The following is a 19,601-nucleotide window of genomic DNA, read 5'->3' as shown; positions in this document are numbered from 1 at the left end:
CCATTGTAGCTATATACCACATCTTCTTTATCCATTCATCTGTTGTTGGACATTTAGGTTGTTTCCAAGTCTTGGCTATTGTGAATAGTGCTGCTATGAACATAAGGATGCATGTATCTTTTTGAATTACATTTTTGTCCAGATATATGCCCAAGAGTGGGATTGCTGGATCATATGGCACCTCTACTTTTAGTTTTTTAAGGAACCTCTATACTGTTCTCCATAGTGGTTGTACTAATTTACATTCCCACCAACAGTGTAGGAGGGTCCCCTTTTCTCCACACCCTCTCCAACATTTGTTCTTTGTAGACTTCTTAACGATGGCCATTCTGACCAGTGTGAGGTATGTAGTACCTTACTGTTATTGCACAAATTAGTGACTTTGATTTTTATTTTTCTAAATTAGTATAGGCAGTGTCTACGTAAGCTGTGGCAATTTATCACATTTTTTTTCATTCTGTTAAGTCAGTAGTATCTATTCAGTGAGGCTACTCTTTTTATATTTTACAACTCTATTACTCCTACTCTAGTTGTAATGTATATTTGTGCTACATTTTCATTTCCGCAACTACAGCAGCAAGATGTATCAATGTGACACTAGTAAAATAAATGAATTCATCTTTCAAATGACTCAGTTTGTGAAAGTCCTAACAGAGTAAAATGAACAAATGAATTTCTTTGTTGCATCTATCCTTTGATAAAATGGTCACTTCAGGCTCTACTATAAATATATAAATACAAAATGAGGAAAGCTGGGTATCTTTTTTGAAAGGGCTTTTCCTGGATCTTGGCTTTATACTTTAAATATTATTTTACTTTGCTTATGTTATCCTCAGTTCACTCCTTGAATTTTTATCACACACTTGTTCGTAAATTATGGTTTTCGTTGCCAGTATTCTTGTAAAAAAGGATTTCAACTTTATTTATCTGGTCTCTAACACATGAGGTCAGTCTTTATCCAAGAAAGATATTAGGAGACACTGCTTTCAAGCTCTTTTTGGCTTTCAGACTCATTCACACTGTGTTGTAACAGAAATTTTATTTAAGGATCAGTGTGAATCTGCTTCATTCAATCTTGTGGTTTATACATAAATGCATAGTTATATCAGGCACGGATGGGGTCACATCTCTAAATTGACAGAATAGACTACCTGAATTAGAGAAACCAGATCTGGGGCTTAATGAGAATACGTTATAATGAAACTTAATGAGGAGATATACTACTGAGGGAAAGAAAGTAAGCAGATCTCATTTATTAATTAATTTTTTTATTGAAGTAAAGTTAATTTACAATGTGTTAGTTTCAAGTGTACAGCAAAGTGATTCAGTTATCATTTATTAATTTAAAATAAACAGTTACTGAGAATTACAGAGTTAGAGTCCAATTAATTTGAAAACATATTCAACTGATTAAAACATTGACAGTTATATTCACTTAATAGTTTTGAACATTTATAAAATATTTAACGGTGTTTTATTATCAACTAATTCAACTGTCTTATTTAAACACTATTTTCACTGCCCCTGGGCAGGTCCTGTTAGCCACAGGGAAATGCTTGCATATGTACATATTATATATTCATTTATACACAAACACAGTACATGCCCACACTGTGCCAATCATTAACCATAGAGAATCCAAATTATCAGATTTTTCTTTACAATTTTGTTTAACATTGTGCAGTGTTTATAACGATGGCCTAAGGGGCTCCTGAATACTGAGGGGAAGAAAAATTATGTTGCATCTTTATTGGAGTCACATTCTTTGAAAACAGGGAATTCATTTCCATGGTAACTCTCTATTAGTCAAAAGTTATCTATGTAACAGCAGAGGTGAGTTCTAAAATTTTATCTTGGAACCTCAGTATTTAACCAGAATTTGGGTCTACATAATATTACTCATTATTTTCCATAATAATTTTTGGAATAGAGTTTGGTTGTGAGCTCCCTCTTCTCCTGGCACACTGGCCCAATAATAGAGTCCCATAGCGTCTACTGACTAAAGGCAGTTGAGCTCTTCGTATGTTTGCTCTCCAGCCCAGAGGTATCACAGGTATTTACACAAAAGCTGTTGATCACAGTGTACTTACAAAACCATCAGGAACATAGCTGCTTCCCCTACAGTAGACTTCCTTTCAATTGATTGTATCCCAGTGGGATGATTGGCCATCAACATTTTTTTCCAAGAAAAAAGGTGCCCACTGGAACTTTCTCTGTTATATTCATTAGTGGAAATGCTTGGTTATTATGTTTGATCAGAGGTACTTTTCAACATGCAATTGGCTATCAATTTTTGATCTTTAAAAATGAAGCAATACCCCTGTGCCTGAGAAAGCAGAAAGCAGCTCAGGATACTTTTACAGCTTTCATCTAGCTCAAAGGAGAAGAAGTTTATTAGCACCCTGGGTTTCTCAGACAAGGTGTGGGGAATGCTCTGGCAGTTCTTCCTTTTTCTGGGTTGTGATAATGAACTCTCATTAGATTGACTACTTCTTTTCATTTTGGAATCTGGCTCCCCCTTCCCCTTTCTTTCCTTTTGCTTTGTGCTGGTCCTAGGTCTGTTTGCCCTCACATCCTTTCTTCTCTCTAAGCATGCTCTTATATATCATAGGAGGCTTCCCCCTGCAGGCTGCATTTAGTGGGAGGCAGGAAGGCAAAGGGAGGGAGACAGTCTGGTATTTCTCAACCTCCCTGTCTGTCTCAGGTAACATTTCTGGCAACAGCTTCATCTCCATGGTTCCAGCCCTGGACAGACCTCCTGCAGCTCCAGCTTGTATTGGAAGACCAGGCCTGTGGCCATGAACACTGAGTCTTCTTTCTGTCTCCCTAGCCTTAGGGTGTTTGTGGCCTCCTGCTGCTGCTAAATCTGTGGCTTACATTAGTCTCTCCAGTTTGTCTTCTCACCTTCTACTTCATCAGAATAACCACTTTCCTTAATGAAATTCCCTTTGTGTAATTTAATAAATGCTTATGGTGGTTTCTGTTTTCCTGATTAGATCCTAATACGTATTCCTTTTTGCGTCATTCAGGGTTTCTTATGTGAGAGCACATCTAAGAGAATATAACTGATATTTATTTCCCCTTAGAAAGTCTTGTAACAATGGGGATCAAGCACAAAGCAGAGAATTGCACATACTATAACATTTAAATTAGACTTGACCATTCCTTAGACACTCTCTAGCCATACTTTGGTCTTGGATCTAGAAAAGCTATAACTAGAGAGGTAGAGGAAGCTAGCTATGTGGTAATTAGGAATAATGAAGCTACAAGGCTGTGGTGATTCCCAAGAATAGGATAGAGGGCTAGGTGCTTAATTATAAAAGAATAGGGTTTTTTTTGTTTTAGTTTTTTTGGTGGTACGCGGGCCTCTCACTGCTGTGGCCTCTCCTGTTGCGGAGCACAGGCTCCGGACACGCAGGCTCAGCGGCGATGGCTCATGGGCCCAGCCGCTCTGTGGCATGTGGGATCTTCCCGGACCGGGGCACGAACCCGTGTCCCCTGCATCGGCAGGCGGACTCTCAACCACTGTGCCACCAGGGAAGCCCAAAGAATAGGTTTTATACATGACCCTAGAAAGAGTAAAATTTAAATGTTTCTCAGTGCTGTAATGTATAATGTCAATTCACAGAGGCAAATGTAAAGAAAAATATTTGACTAAATAATTGCCGTGAACTAGTTATTTGAGTTATCGATTATTAGTTACCAGTTAATTTAAGTTATATCTTGGATGGTTTTGACTGACAAGTAAAAAGTAACATGCTGGGCTTCCCTGGTGACGCAGTGGTTGAGAGTCTGCCTGCCGATGCAGGGGACACGGGTTCGTGCCTGATCCGGGAATATCCCACATGCTGCGGAGCGGCTGGGCCTGTGAGCCATGGCCGCTGAGCCTGTGCGTCGGGAGCCTGTGCTCCGCAACAAGTAACATACTATCATGTCAGTACATCTGTTTATTTTTTAATTTTCAAAAATCTTGGTCATGCTTTTTGTTGATGTGAGAAGTACATAATATTAAAGTAAATCATAAATTTTGATATTTAAAGTTAGCTATATACTAGATATTGTTATTTAAGTTTTCATTTCAATTAGTTGAAGCTTTTCAACTCATAGATGGAAGAAACTGGTTGAGAGAACAGAATTAGTTCTTTGTATCAGAAAGTAGTGCTTTAATATATAAATCAAGGTTATATAATTTTTACACTTCATTTTTGAAAAATTTGCATTTTTTAATAATAATGTAGTTTCATGTTCTATGTTACTTAAAATCAAGGAAAACTTTATAAAGACCTTCTTTCTGAGTGCTATTTCTTATTGGTATCTGATATACTGCCTATAGCATAGTCATTAACCTAGAATTTTAGATCATTTAATTCCAGCTCTTAACATTGAGTATGATTTGTCAATTCCAAATTTAAATACATTGTAAACCAAATGCTGTTGCTTCTTGGAACTGCTTTTGTAGGACAAAGGTAAAACTAAGTAAAACAAATGGGACCTGATTCAGTGTTTTGTAGAGTTCCTGATTTGGATTTTGAGTATGAATCCTTACATGCGCTTTAAAAAGTTTGAGTTTTCTAAGATTTTTCTCACCTGGAAAGTGTTCATTCTTTTATTATTATAGGTGATTGTTGCACTTACGTAGTATCAAGTATAATGCCAGAAATGAAGATTGTGGAAGAAATAGTATTTTTTCCAAACATGCATCCTGATTTTTTTCTTTCTCGCTAGTAAGGGTGATCTGATTGATTCATTTTTAGATTGTTAATATCAGACTTATTAATATTTAGATTAATAATATCAATGAATTGTTAATTCATTTTAGATTGTTAATAAAAATATTAGATTGTTAATACCAACTAGAAGGGGTATTTGAGGCTTTATTTGGGGACTTCAGGAGGGAGGGTAGGGGGGCAGAGTTACATATACATTTTGGAATGTTTCTTCTCATAAAAATGGCTTGGAGATTGAGAGAAGAGAAAGCTAATGGATGCCTAGGTTACCTGTGTTCTTCCTGAATGACTCAGGGTGCTCCAGACCTATGGGGTAAGCCTCAGAGAGAAGCTGCAGGTACCTACTGAAGGGGCCTCATGCTGTTCCTCTGTGAACAGTACCTGGTCACAGATTAGCAAGACTAATGTCTGAAATTAAGTTTTGGGCCTCTTTCACTCTGAACTTTGACTTTAGTCTAAGGCTCAGAAATGAGAGTGTAAGCCCAAGAGATTTTCCATGTGAAGGTGAATATTCTAAACCAGAAAGAAATAAATAAAAGGCACTTCATTTTAGAGAGTAGGTATATCATTTCTGTAACATTTTTTGAATGCTGGAAAATGACAGTATATGCCAGAGTATTTTTAATTAAAAATCATTAATGTCGTTTCTTTGTTTTTCAGTTTCATACATTTAGAAATAAAGAATGGAATAATTTGGCTGTTTGACTTTAATAGTATAATATCAAGAGGTCAATGTACAGGTCACTTGGCTTAGATATGATAAGCTTTTGTCTTGGGCTAATGGCATTTCAGTTATTTTACTACTTTTAAAAATAAGGTCGTAAAACTTTTATTTGGAATATATTTCCAAAACTTTTGACACATTGAAGTGTGATAAGTGGATTCAGGTGACTGAAATGGGTTCAAAATTCCATGAATTGTCTTTTTTAAAAAGACAGATCTGTGAACTTGGTATGAGGAAATGAAAGAGAAGTATACAACCAGTCCAATTAGACAAAGTAATCTTTCCTTGCATGCTTCACATTTGACTTAATTTATCCTTAATTTATTTAAGCTTTGATTTTTTTCTTATTTAAGTCAAACAGTATGAATGTTTTATTTTTTAACTGAGGAGAAATTCTTTTTCTTAGCTCCTGCTAGGTAAAAAAGTGACAGGGCTGCTTAGTGCTGCTAACTTTAAGTGCTGTTTGTAGTCTGTTATGAGCTCTAGAAATCTTCTATGGAGAAAAGAAAGGGATTTGGTAGAAAGAAATCCTAGAAAAAAGTCAGTTGGAGACTGTGCTGCCTGCCAGAGTGGAAGAGGAGGAGCGGAGCATCCATTCTGATTTGTTGCACAAAGAAAACAGGAAGCCAGTTAACAAATATGCACATTTCTGCAGCAGAAGACAGTGATTAGAATTTTTGGTGGCTTCCCTGGTGGCGCAGTGGTTGAGAATCTGCCTGCTAATGCAGGGGACACGAGTTCGCGTCCTGGTCTGGGAGGATCCCACATGCCGCATAGCGGCTGGGCCCGTAAGCCACAACTACTGAGCCTGCGCGTCTGGAGCCTGTGCTCCGCAACAAGAGAGGCCGCGATAGTGAGAGGCCCACGCACCGCGATGAAGAGTGGCCCCCGCTCGCCACAACTAGAGAAAGCCCTCGCACAGAAACGAAGACCCAACACAGCAAAAATAAATTAATAAACTCCTACCCCCAACATCTAAAAAAAAAAAAAAAATTTTTTTTTGGTGAACTACTCAAAATTCCTGCCACTCACATCAAAACTGTGAAAACTTACAGAGACTGTTTAAATGTTCTTCATTTTAAGAACGAACATGAAAATAAAGAACTGATTATGCTTCTTGTTCTAAAATGATCTTTAATTACGTAGAGTGAGAATGTTGTTTTTTATTATTTAATGCTTATGTATTACTGAGGTTTATGTTCAAATATATCACTTTTAGAAACATGTAGCTCCAGAGCTGCAGATCCTGCGTTCGATATAGTTAAAAGAACGGAGACCTGGTTTACGGAAACCTAGGTACATGAAATTATTTTTAATGTTTTGTTCTTAATTTCAAATTTACTCATTTAGCAATCAGCATTTAATAATTTCGTATGATGCACCTAGTACTGTGTGAAGCACTGGTGACACAAAAGTGAATAAGACATGGTCACTGACCTGCATTAGCTTGCCTTAGACTCTAGTGGGAGAAACATACACTTAATTAGACTAAATTATAAAGCAGTGTTTAAGGCCGTGGTGGGAGAATGAGCAACATCAGTGGGTGTACAGAGGGCAGAGTCTCTTAATCTGACGGTGGGCATCCTGGGAGGTTTTACAGAGGATGTGTACTGGAGGTGTGAAGGCTGAATTATGCTTTGACAGGAAGTGAAGCCCGCCTTGTAACTGCTCCAGGTGGCTTGGGACAATATTGCTGCTAATGCTTTTTTTTTAGAATCATGCTAGTCCACTATGTATTATTTTTTATTACTCTGGGTATGTATGCCCACAAAGTAGTTTAATCAATTAATTAATAATTTTTTTACTCACTATAAATTGAAAGGCCAGTATGATTGTATCTAGCTAACCTAATGAATTTAGCATATTTATATATAATTAATACTTTTATATATTAAATTTAGAAGTGTAAGTGCTACTTGTGTGCTGATGAGGCCCACATTTATTTGACTCTCCTTGGATATCTAACAGGCATCTCAGATATAGTATATTCAAAACCAAAGTCTCTCCCTACCTGTCCCCAAAGCATCTTAGTTAATTGCAGTAATACCTTCCAGTTGCTCAAACCAGAAACCTTGGAATTATCCCTGATTCTTATTTTTCTCTTGTGCTCCATAACTAATTTGTCAGAAAATTCTGTTGATTCTAATTTCAAATATATCCAGAATCTGATCACTTTATACTACCTCCAGCTGCTGTCACTGTGGCCCAGGTCACTGATGTTGCTTGACTAGATTAATTCATTACAGCTTCATCTGCTTCTACCATTGCTCCTAGTCTAGCTAGACTTACACAGAAGCTAGAATAATCATTTAAAAATGTAGCTTAGATCCTGTCACATACCTGCTTAAAACCCACCAAATTCCCAGATTCCTTAGAGCAGAAGCTAAAATCCTTACTTTGGCCTACAAGGCCTCACCCAGTCTTCCCTTCTTTGCTCCCCTCTTTGGCCATGTCTCTAATTAGTTTTCCTTCTATTCACTCTGCTCCAGAACCTCTGGCTCCTTACTAATCCTCCAAAACGCTAGACCAGTTCCCACCTCAGGGCCTTTGCACTTATTCTTGTCCCAGGCATCAGCATGGTTTTGTTTGCTGCCTCACCTCCTTCAAACTTGTGCCCATATATCTTTTCAATGAGATCATTCTTGACTGCTTATTTAAAATTACACTCCATCTTTCTTCCCCCTACTGGTTCCCATCTGCCGTGCCTCGCTTTATTTTTTTCCTCTATAGTACTTAACACCTTTTAACATACTATACAATTTGTTTACTTATTGTTTCTACTGCCCCCTTCCAACTAGAAATATAAGTACCCTATGGACAGGGATTTTTTTGTCTGTTTTGTTCACTGCTATGTTTTTAGCAGCTGGAATATTTTCTGGTACATAATGGATGCCCAATAAATAGTTACTGACTATATGAATAATAGTCTTCTATGTTCTTTTTTGAGTGATTGAAGAGGCTGAGCTTTTTAAATTATTTTTACACTTTCAGTAACTGGATTTAAATATCAGTTGCTCTGAACTAGGGAAGTGGTTCCTTGTCCAGGCTGAGATCAACTGGGTATCTTTTTCAGAAATAGGACTTGTTAGCCTTACCCCAAGCCAATTAAATCAGAACCTCTAAGGATGGGACCTGGTCATTAGTGTTTTTTAAAAGTTTCCCCATATGATCCTAATGTGCAGCCAAGGTTAGAGCCACGTGCCCAGGAACATTTAAATAAATATGAATGAATGAATGAAAGTGCACCACAACTACCCCACCAGAGATGCAGATTTGGACCAGCTCAAGCATTAGGATTGGATGTCAGATGTTGGCAATGAGAGCTTGGTCCTGAGCAGCACAGCGCGGGGAGGGCTGGTGGGGGAGGAGGAAGGGAAGGGGAAAGGGAAGGTGAGTAGATGGAGAAAACAAAGAGGGGACTCCCAAGTAGCGGTAGCTGGAAGGAAAGTTTGTTCCCCTGGTCCCTTGGCAGTTGTTGCCAATTGACGATTTCTGTCTAAAAGGCATAGTTCTGTTGTGGGCTGCCTAGTTAGTAATTTGTGTTAAGGCAGGTATATTATATTTTAAGACTCACTAATTTTTCCTCTCTCTGAAGTGATCAGGAAGTGAGCTCAGTTTTAAATAATGAATACAGGTCTCTGAGCACAGTGAGAATAACTTCTCAAAACTTGGAGAAAGAGATTTGAGCTATTTTAACTTAAGATGTCAGGGAATAGTAGGTATGGAGAGTGAACGGCCTTGATACGCAAGCTCTGGGATTCCTTTCTGCAGTTGAAATGTTTTTTTGTTTTCGTGAAGGTTTCAGAGAAGGTGGGAGATATGATCAGAGTTATTTAAGGAATATTTATCTGGCTGGTTAAGTGGCAAGAAGGAGCTAGAAGGGATAGATCTGAAGAGAAGCAGTGAGTAAAGTGTCCTAGAAAGCGAAACAGAGAATGAATAAAATGGTGAAAGATGTCAGATCCAGTAGGAGAATGGCAGAACCAGCCAGGCCTTGGATTTGGAAATAAAGCAAAGAGACAGCATCCCATTGTGATTAAGAAGGCAGTGGTTGGAAGGAACACATAAAGAAGGAGACAGAGAATTAACGTGGTAGCTATTGTGGATGTGATAAGCATTCCAGACTCTGGAAGTCCTATTTTCATGGTTAGAATTAGAAATTTTTATTGTCTCTGCCAGGCTCTCAGGCTATTTAAAAGCTTTCAGTTATACCCTGAGTGTCTCAGTTCTGTGAGGTGCTGGGAAGGATTTACCTGATGTCCGAAATGTGACTTATCTAGCTTTTATTACTCTCTCCATACTCGAGTACCAGCCTTAACCAAACTGAGGTTCAGCCTAGTTGATGAGCAGAAGGGATGCCCCTCGCTCTCTCCTTTGTCCAACCAGGTTCTTCTCTAAATGTAGATAACAGAACCTGTCGAGGTGTGGAAGCCTTCCTGTGCTCAGGGACAGAAATTCCCTCTCTGCCCCATTCCATTCCATTCCCAGCAGTCTTAGTTTCTTTACTATTATTTTTAGTCTTGCCATGCACAACCCCTACTATAGCCCCTCCCTTTCTCCTTGTATCTCCCTCCCTGTCCTTAATAGGTGGCTCTCCCCACTTTCTTATAAATGCCTTTCTCTGAGCCCTCTGTCTCCCTGTGCTTTTGGTCTCTCCCATGATCCCCATCTTGGCAGCCTGACAGGTGTTGGCAGGTGAGTGTGTGTTGCTGATCTACAGCCCCAGCAGCCTGTCTTAACCCTTGACTTTGCTCCCTAAAGATTACACAGATTGCTTTGAAACTCAGTCACAATGAAGCCAACATCCACAGGGCTGGCAAGAAGTAATTTAGGTACTAGTTGACATTTGAACATATTTAACTATACAGAAGTTTTTATTCTTTTCAAAAATTATCTCCTCCAACTGGCTTCACGTAAATTATCCTCGTTAGTCTGAAACAGTGGAACATCCCTGCTGCCTTTGCCAAGGTACTGTGAGTCCTCTTATGTTGCTTCATCCCCTTTAGTCAACCTGCACAATTGAGGATTTTGTTTCATTTTTTACTTTTCCAGAGTCTTAACAAAATTTGGAAGCTATTTGAGGTCTTTTTATAATCCTCCCAGTCTGTGTTTCCTAGGTAACATTTTAGTGTCTCATTTTATTCTTAAGTACATCCACAGCCATACAATCATTGACTAATTTTAGCCTTTAACCTGAATTGGCTATAAGTAATATTTTTTCGCAATAAAAGCAGTATTAAACTGAAAGTTGATTACCTGCATTCTACATTCTGACTTGAATTTCTTTTAAAATACCTTATGGAGCTGTTTAAAAATTGGAATGAAGCATTTAAAAGATCCTGGTGGTATGGCTTTGCTTATTCAAATCCTCTGTGATTTGTGTAACCCAAGACTACCAGTGAATTTGTAAGGGAAAGTAAGTTTAATTAAAATGTCAGTTTCCTAAATGTAATTATTTGTTTATGAAGGATTATTTTAGGTAGCTTTTTTGAAACGCTGGAGGGCACTATTATGAAATTCCCATAGCAAGGGAGGGAATATGATGAATTTGACAGAGCTGTTTGTGGGGTTCTGAATAAAAATGCCACGCCCCTTAGAGGTGCTCCATATGTCGTATATTGATGCCGGTTACCAGGAATTAACCTCCTGGAACTGCCTTTGGATACTGTCATATTTCAAGTTGAACTGGCCAATGTGGTCATAGAGAAGGTGACACAAGCGTAGTCAGTGACTGTCAGCTCATGAAAAATGAGCCTTAATTGAATCCGAGGGCAAAACACTCTTCAAGATCTCAGTAGAAAGCTGGCATGTGAGAGCCAAAGTAAACTTGTTTCCTCATGTTTGAGTCTTTGCTCCATTGGAAGAGAAAGAATGCTCGGTTTATGGACAATAAATACAGGGCAGTATCAGCCACAAGTGGCCCAGTGTCATCATCTGACCCACCTTGAACTGATGAATGGGCATGGATGTAGGATTTCTGAAAGCTCAGGAGTCAATGAACTAGAATTAGAATTTTATCACATATAGATAGTTTCTGGAATTGTTACTTCTTGCTATTCCATTAGTTCTAGAAGATATCTTTGGGTTTTCCTAAGTCCGAAAAATAGTTTAGATTTGCCATCGACTCTCTGCCTATTATCAGCACTTTAATAAGTTATTCAAACCTCTTTGGTCCTCAGTTACCTTCCCTAATATGAGGGGACCGATCTGGCACAAATAAAGTTTTCTTTCCTACAGAACTTTATTGTATCCTCCCACTGGGTCCTGGTCGAGGAAGTAATTTTTTTTTTTTTATTGTGGTAAAATGTACATAACAAAAGTTTACCTTTTTAACCACTTTTAAGTGTACAGTTCAGTGGTGTTAAGTACATTCACAGTGTTGTGATGAGATATTTTACAGTGAAGGAAGCTAAGAGATAAAGTCATAATTCACATAGAAACTTTGTGCCAGAAGCTGTGCTAGACCCTAGAATATGCATGTGTAGGAGATATTTATGTGGCTGGATAGAATTTTTATGATTTTCATCTTTGTAGTGAGTATAGTACAGTATAATTGGGAAAATAGAGTAATGCTGTATGTGTATTATACGTGGCTATATTTAATAACAGTTCACATATGCATATGGTTACACGTAGCAAAATGCATCCTCAACATTCATAGGTTTAATGGTCATGCTTCAAAATATTTTCGGGCAGCTCTGTGGGTCCATTTCGTGTATTTCTGATTTGGCTGTGGTACAGACATGGGGCTGCTGTCAGGACATGAGCTCAGCAAGCCGCCCAGTACCTGCAACTCACAGAAGCTACTTCATTCTTTACATGTTCCCAGAACAGTAGCTATGAAAATTTTGGGGGTGTTGGGATCAAAAATACCCTGTAAAAAAAGCTAACTATAAAAGTAATGTGGCTTTAGAAAATGGTGATTTTTTAATTGAGGTATAGTTGACAATATTATATTAGTTTATGGTGTACAAGAGTGATTCAAAATTTTTATAGATTATACTCCATTTATAGTCATAAGAAATGGTGATTTTTATATAGAAAATAGAAATACGGGGTACATTACTGAGGGGAACATTAAGAGGGATATCAAATTTAACAGTGATTCTGATCCTTGACATGTATAAGTTCATCTTTGCTTAATCAAGAATAAGAAAACTTGACCAGTGAAACCATTTTAGCTACTAGTTTGGCTCCAATGCAAAATCTTGTGAAAAAGTTTAGTGAAAGTGAAAAGACAGTTACCTTGTGGTATTAAGATATGTATAGGAAATATGTGACTGTTCTCAGAATATGAATTGAAAGCCAGGAGCTATGCAAACATTTTCATAAAGGATTTCCATTAAAGTCATCTTTCCATGATTGAAGACTGGTTTGAGAAATTTAGTTCCCCAATGTGGAGCTAATAAGAGTGACCACATCAGCGTTACTTGTCTTCCCGGGAAGTGTTTTCTTGGCTACTGAAGATACACCTAGATAGAAGGCTGAATGGAGCAAGCATCTCCTTCTAAGCTTTTGTGAACATATGTAGCTAAAGAAGGGCAGTGAGCCTCAGAGTTTAAAGTGGCCAAGGATATTCCCCCTTGTCTTAGGAGAAACCTGACTTCTCTTCAAGTATACAGAGTCCCCTATAGCCCTTCTGTATTGATTTTCTATTGCTGTACAACAAATTACCATAGACATAGCATCTTAAAACCACATGTATTTATCATCTTACTATATCTATGGGTCAGAAGTCCAGATGCTGCAACTTGGTTTTTCCAGGGTCTCACAAGGTCACAATCAAGGTGTCAGTTGGGGTTGCATCTCTTTCTAGAGTTTAGATCCTCTTACAAGCTCATGTAGTTGCTGGAGGAATTCAGTTCCTTGTAGTTATAGGACTGAGGTCCGCATTTTCTTTCTAGCCGTCAGTCAGGGACTGCTCTCGGTCTTGAGGGTCTTAGCCACGTGGTCTTCTCACAGGGCCTTTCACAGTCCCTCTCAAAACATGGTTGCTCACTTCTCCGAGGCCAGCAGGAGAATCTCTCTGACCTCTAGACCCTCTGTCAGAGCTCAACTGATTAGGCCAGGCCCATCCAGGATACTGTCTTTTGACTAATTCAGTGTTTAATTGGTCAGGGATCTTAATTATAGCTGCAAAATCCTTTTACTTTTCCTTATAAGGTCCTGCCCACACTCAAGGTCAGGGATTATGTTAGGGCATGGGTCCTTGGAGTCATTTTAGAATTTTACCTACCATACCTGTTTATTTTCTCACTGTGTCTCTCAGGGTCAGAAAGTGGAGGCAGGATCCTCTTTGCTCTCCATGGCTGCTTCCAGACCATTGCTCTTCCAACATTTGTGAAAAATAACAACAACAAATATAACTAACAAAATATCGAGACTTGAGACTTGGTCCATTTGGCATTACCATTGTCTCTCCTGTTTCATTGCAGTCTTCTCTGTACTCCTTGTGTCTCCTGCTCTTTCATAAAAGACATGGGTACCGGCCTCACAACCTTGTACTTTCCTCCAAGCCTAGCTGTTATTCTGGATGATTTCTGTTTCCATCACCACATGGAGATACGTCAGGAGTTGGGAGGGAAGAAAGCATAGCAAGGAGCACGTGCATCAGCCCTTTGATTCTTTAAATGACTTTAATGATGTCTGAAAGATTATTAGAAACTTATTTTGCTATCTGTTTTGTATTTTATATAGTCTTTTGGTTATTGTTCCTTTAGGTACTTCGAAACATTTTTGCGGTTTTGTTTAATACCAGCCTACCTTATCTGTGGTAGGTAGAGAGGTCAAGGATAGGAATCAGGTGCCATGTTTGGGGTATAAAGCTAGAGCCCAAGCAGCCCACCTATGGGCTCTGGGCATGGTGTTGGGTATAGCTCTCAGACAGTGGAGTGAGGAGACCCTTGAGGAAGGGGAAGCAGCGAGTCAGCCCAGGTTCTGACTGGTCAACTGTATGGAGCTGCTGAGACAGCCAGAGCAGTCTGTCATTTTGTTTGTTTTTGTTTCTTGTTTTGTTTGTTTAACAAAGGTGAGTCTGTTCCCTTTCGTTATGCTTTGGTTGCCAAGTACCAACAATGTTCTGATGTTGGTAAAGCCTCAGTCCATGGTAACTTGAGGAAGAACTTTGTCCAACCCATTTCTTCTTTCCTGGTCCTGCCTCCGTTCTCTCGTGTTGTCCTGAGTCCCACACTGGACGGCGACTTCTTGGAACATCTGACCTGAGAGGCTAATTGCAGAGAGGTTTTCCTGAATCTCGTGCTGAAGGCTCAGAATTCAGCCTTAGTGACAGAGGCTTGCTGTCTCAACTAGAAAACGTTCCCTACTGTTGTGGACCTTTTCGCATTTCACCCTCTTAGCCATCCCTGTTTCTCTCCGTAGCCCTGCAACATGCATCAGAGCAGTGGGCAGGGACTCTGCATGAAGCCTTTCTGTGAGCTGAGGTGGGGAGGAGGGTGTGCGTGCTACCTGGCAGACCCAGTTCTCCACAGCTGCTCTATCCAACACTGTAGCCACTGGCCACAGATATAAAAAGTAAATGCAAACTAAACAACATTAAATAAGATAAAAAAATTCAGGTCGGGCTTCCCTGGTGGCGCAGTGGTTGAGAGTCCGCCTGCCGGTGCAGGGGACACGGGTTCGTGCCCTGGTGCGGGAAGATCCCACAGGCCGTGGAGCGGCTGGGCCCGTGAGCCATGGCCGCTGAGCCTGCGCGTCCGGGGCCTGTGCTCTGCAATGGGAGAGGCCACAACAGTGAGAGGCCGGCGTACCACAAAAAAAAAAAAAAAAAAAAAATTCCGGTCCTTCCTTACACTAGTCGCGTCTCAAGTGCTCAGTAGCCACGTGTGACTAGCGGTTACCATATTCAACAGCAGAATTAGAGAACACTTCCATCATTGCAGAAAGTTCTCTGGGATGGTGCTGCTTTAGAGTGTTTCTTTCCCTTTTGTCCTACAGCAGCGGCAATACCAGTGTCTTCTCTTCTCTTGGGGTCGAAGCTCGCCTCACTCACTGCTCTTACGCCTGCAAGTCAGCTTCATGCAGGAATTACCTCCTTCCGCTACAGCAGGACTTGAGGGTGGCCTAGAGAAGACTGCCATCTCCTGGAGGGCTCCCTGATGGTGCTGGAAAGGCCATGTACTAGTTTTCTATTGCTGTAACAAATTATCGCACACTTAGCAGCTTAAAACAGCACAAATTTATTATCTCATAGTTCATTAGAAGATCACCACAGGTTTCATCAGACTAAAATCATCCACCTTGTATTGTTTTCTGGAAGATCGAGAGGAGAATCTGTTTTCTTGCTCCGTCAGGTTTTTGAGGAAATTAAGTTCCCTAAGGTTGTAGGTCTGAAGTCCAGATTTCTTACTGGCTGTCAGCTCTAGAAGTTGCCCACATTCCTTGACTCCTGGCCCTCTTCCTCCAGACACAAAGCCAGTAAAGGCAGGTTGAATCCCTTTCACAATTCAAATGTCCCCTGCATCTTCCTCCCTCGCATCTCTCTGACTTTAGCTGGGAGAGGTTCTCTGCTTATAAGGACTCACGTGACTAGATTGGGCCTACCCTGGGTGGTCTCCTCAACTCAAAATCCGTAACTTTAATCACATCTGCAAAGTCTCTTTTGCCATTTGAGGTAGCATATTAGGGCATAGATATCCTTGGGAGGGGTGTTATTTGGTATACCACATGCTTCCAAATTAATTCTTTGCACGTTATTAAGCAAAAATAGCTTATTTGAGATACAGTTTATTTGAAGAGGATAATTAAGATCCTACCATCTTTGTGTAAATGATATTATTAATTTTCCTTGGAGACAACATCAGGGGAAGGCAGGAAACATCAAGAAAGGAGTAGAGAAAGTGAACAAATAGGGAAGGTGGTACATGGAGAAAATCTTTACTTCTTAAACAATGTTTTATATTGCTTTTCACATAGTGGAACATACAACCCATAATACTGCAATTTGGAGTACATTGATAAAATATCACCAAGATATCTCTGAATTAACCACTTACTCATATTTTATCTTTAAAAAAAAGAGAAAACCTATACAAAAGTGACATTATAATCACGAAGATAAATATCTGAAATGGAACAATGTTGAAGAAAATAAGCCTGTCAAATTGTGGGTAATTATGTGAGAGATTTAACAGCTTTCCCACCTATTAGACTGCTAACTTTTTTGATTTTTATGATGCCTCAATAAATCTATTTGATTTTCATGTTTGTTGCCATTCACTTGTTCATCATAGATTTCTGACCTCATTTCTAATTTAGTATTAAAATATTATGTAACCATTTAGTTTAATCAGATGATTCTAGACTGTTGTCTATTGTACAGTGATACTCTATAATAAAGTATATTTATAGTTTTTGAGGATGAATGTAGTATTTATATTTCTCATCTTTCATTTTATTTATCTCATTAGCTAAGAAACCTTTCCAGCTTGGACCTACGTCATATCACTGAACTGGATAATGAAACCGTGATGGAAATTGTCAAGAGGTGCAAAAATCTAAGCTCTCTCAATCTCTGCCTGAACTGGATCATAAATGACAGGTAACCATTGTAACATCTTAAAAATACTTTTCCATAGGGAAACATGTGCTCTATGTACCAAGTACTGATTATCATTATAATAAGGCATGTCTACTTTGATGAAAAGGTGATAAAGCCATGACTTTTAAAATAGATATGTTTAAGTTTTGAAAACCATTTAGAAGTATACTTTTAACCCATCCATTGCTTATATTTGCAACAAGGTTTTTATGTGCTAAGACTCAAATGTTTGCCTGAACAGTTACAATAATAGAAGTCTATTGAATTTTCTCTTTGTCACCCACCCAAGACATATTGTTTATTTGTCACTTTAATATTTTTGCAACTTTTGTGTTAATTTTACTTCTCACTTATCAAGGAAAATGGTTCTGAGAAACTGTTTCAAACATTATGCATTCAGATCCTTTCTCAAGGATGACATTTTGTTTTCTGTATAAATAGAATTTGTTTTGAAAATGAAAGTCATGTGATGGACAGTTTAATATGTAGTGTAAAAATGTGTAAAATGGGTAGTTTTAAAAACAAACAAAGATAAACCAGTTTTTCTCTGAAATATTTAATGAAGGGAATAAAAAGATGCAAGAACCCTTGAAAATAGATTTCTTTATAATGAAAACAGCTGCAGAGTTAGCACTACTCTACTACTGCTGATTAGTTTAGGTGGATTCTTAAATATAAGCGTGAGATAAGATTCTTGCCCAGTAACTTTTCAAGAATAAATTTTTAAAAAAAGTTAGGCCACCAAAAATACTTTGCTTTCAAAATAGACAGCACTATTTCAGCTATAATTAGAACCTATTTAGATTTAAATATTTTTCACAAATTAGAGCAGAGGTTTATTAAGTTTGTGTGGGATAATGCTTTAAATTCAATACACTTCCCCCTTTCACTTTTAATTTCCTTTTATACTTTTAACAATAAAATCGTGTAGACTACGTTTTCCCCAAGTATGGTAAATTCTAGTGACTTTTTTTTTTTTTTGCGTTACGCGGGCCTCTCACTGCTGTGGCCTCTCCCGCTGCGGAGCACAGGCTCCCGGACGCGCAGGCTCAGCGGCCATGGCTCACGGGCCCAGCCGCTCCACGGCATGTGGGATCCTCCCAGACTGGGGCACAAACCCGTGTCCCCTGCATCGGCAGGTGGACTCTCAACCACTGCGCCACCAGGGAAGCCCTCTAGTGACATTTTTATAAAATACCCTGCATTGCTCTTTAAATTATGTGATCGCTTTTGACTTAGCTCTTTCTTAGTAAAATTTTTCTTGAAAAATTTACTAATCCAGAATTGGCCCATGATCATCATTTATAAAAGGTGTTTATTGTTTTTGAGTAACAGTCACTATGTGAGGTGGATCAAAATCTAAAGAAAATTGATGAAAATTTTAAAAATTAAATTATTCTCTATAATCAACATTCGCCTACATAGCCAATTATGTGGCAACTTAAAAATAATCTTTTAAGTGTTTTTCATAATAACTAATAAAATAAAGTACATGAAAAACATCATCCTGTGGTTTAGGTGTTTAGCATTAGCTTAATATTGAGGTAAACTTCTTGGTAATGCTTCAGATTGAAAGGTGAAAACTATTTGTGCCACAATATGGTTATGAAAACGATTGCCTTTCATTCCACAACAGTATTCTATGTCCATGCATAGAAGACTCAGTACTTGGAGCCTACAGAGGTAAATTAGATGCAGTCCATATATGACTATAAGGGCTATCTGCTCGGTAAACATTTTGCTTAGGTTTGTATTATTTACACAAAGATATTCAGAGATTTCTCATCATTTAGCTCTTCAAATGCTTATTTAGCCACAACTGGGTATTTACAAATAAAAAAGCGGGCAGCCCTCACCTTCTCTTTCTTAGGTTCCATCTACTCAGATCTCTTGCTATTTCAGTCATTTTTTTCCTAATTATAATGGTTATTTGGTATTTGATCCTAAATACCTGTACTGTAGAGATTTATTTGCAAGGAATGAAAGTGTATTTTTATGTTTTTAATGGAAAAGTTTGGATTAATTGAGAAAACATGCATTTTAATGAGGCTGAGCGGTAGAGTTTTAAAGATCAGACTCTTTTAGGTTTTAATTACACTGCTTGCACTTATCCTGTGTACTGTAATAGGAGTTTCAAACATTAAAACCCACTTTGTAGTATCATCTAAATTACTCAGCTCATTGTTCTTGCCATACTCTATCACTAAGCTAAGTAATATTTGTAATTATATTGGTATAAATCTAGGACTTCCCATCAGACTTAATTATAATTTCAGCACTTAGCCGAGATGGGTTAGTAACCTTTCATATAGAGGACACTGGACTGCACTAATGCATTTAGCCTATCAATTAGCGTCTGTTTTACATTTGTTCATTATTATTATCCGCTAGTAAATCAGGAGGCATTTATTAACCCCCTACTAAATACTTGGTGCTGTGTCTCAGACTGTGGAGCACTGAGTCCCTGCTGCTCTCAGAAGGTTTTCTCTTTAGGTGACATAAGACTTAATGAGTGAGATAATAGTGAGCCTTGTAAGGATAGAGGGGAGGAAGGTAACCTGTATCACCCAGGTAATTGATAGGCACTTTACAT

At 38.6% G+C, this 19,601-nt stretch overlaps 1 protein-coding gene across 1 annotated transcript in view; it reads left to right on the top strand.

Moving 5' to 3' along the window:
• FBXL17 (F-box and leucine rich repeat protein 17) overlaps positions 1–19,601 on the top strand; it is a 478,538-nt gene that overhangs the window by 149,843 nt on the left and 309,094 nt on the right. The window contains exon 6 of the mRNA XM_030869915.2: positions 16,878–17,008. Within this exon, the coding sequence (XP_030725775.1) occupies positions 16,878–17,008 (131 nt within the window). The remainder of the gene's footprint in view (positions 1–16,877; positions 17,009–19,601) is intronic.

The sequence above is a fragment of the Globicephala melas genome, chromosome 3 (assembly GCF_963455315.2).
Source record: "Globicephala melas chromosome 3, mGloMel1.2, whole genome shotgun sequence".
NCBI lineage: Eukaryota > Metazoa > Chordata > Mammalia > Artiodactyla > Delphinidae > Globicephala > Globicephala melas.
The sequence above is the reverse complement of the archived record's forward strand: the minus strand, read 5'-3'. Positions and strand labels throughout refer to the sequence as shown.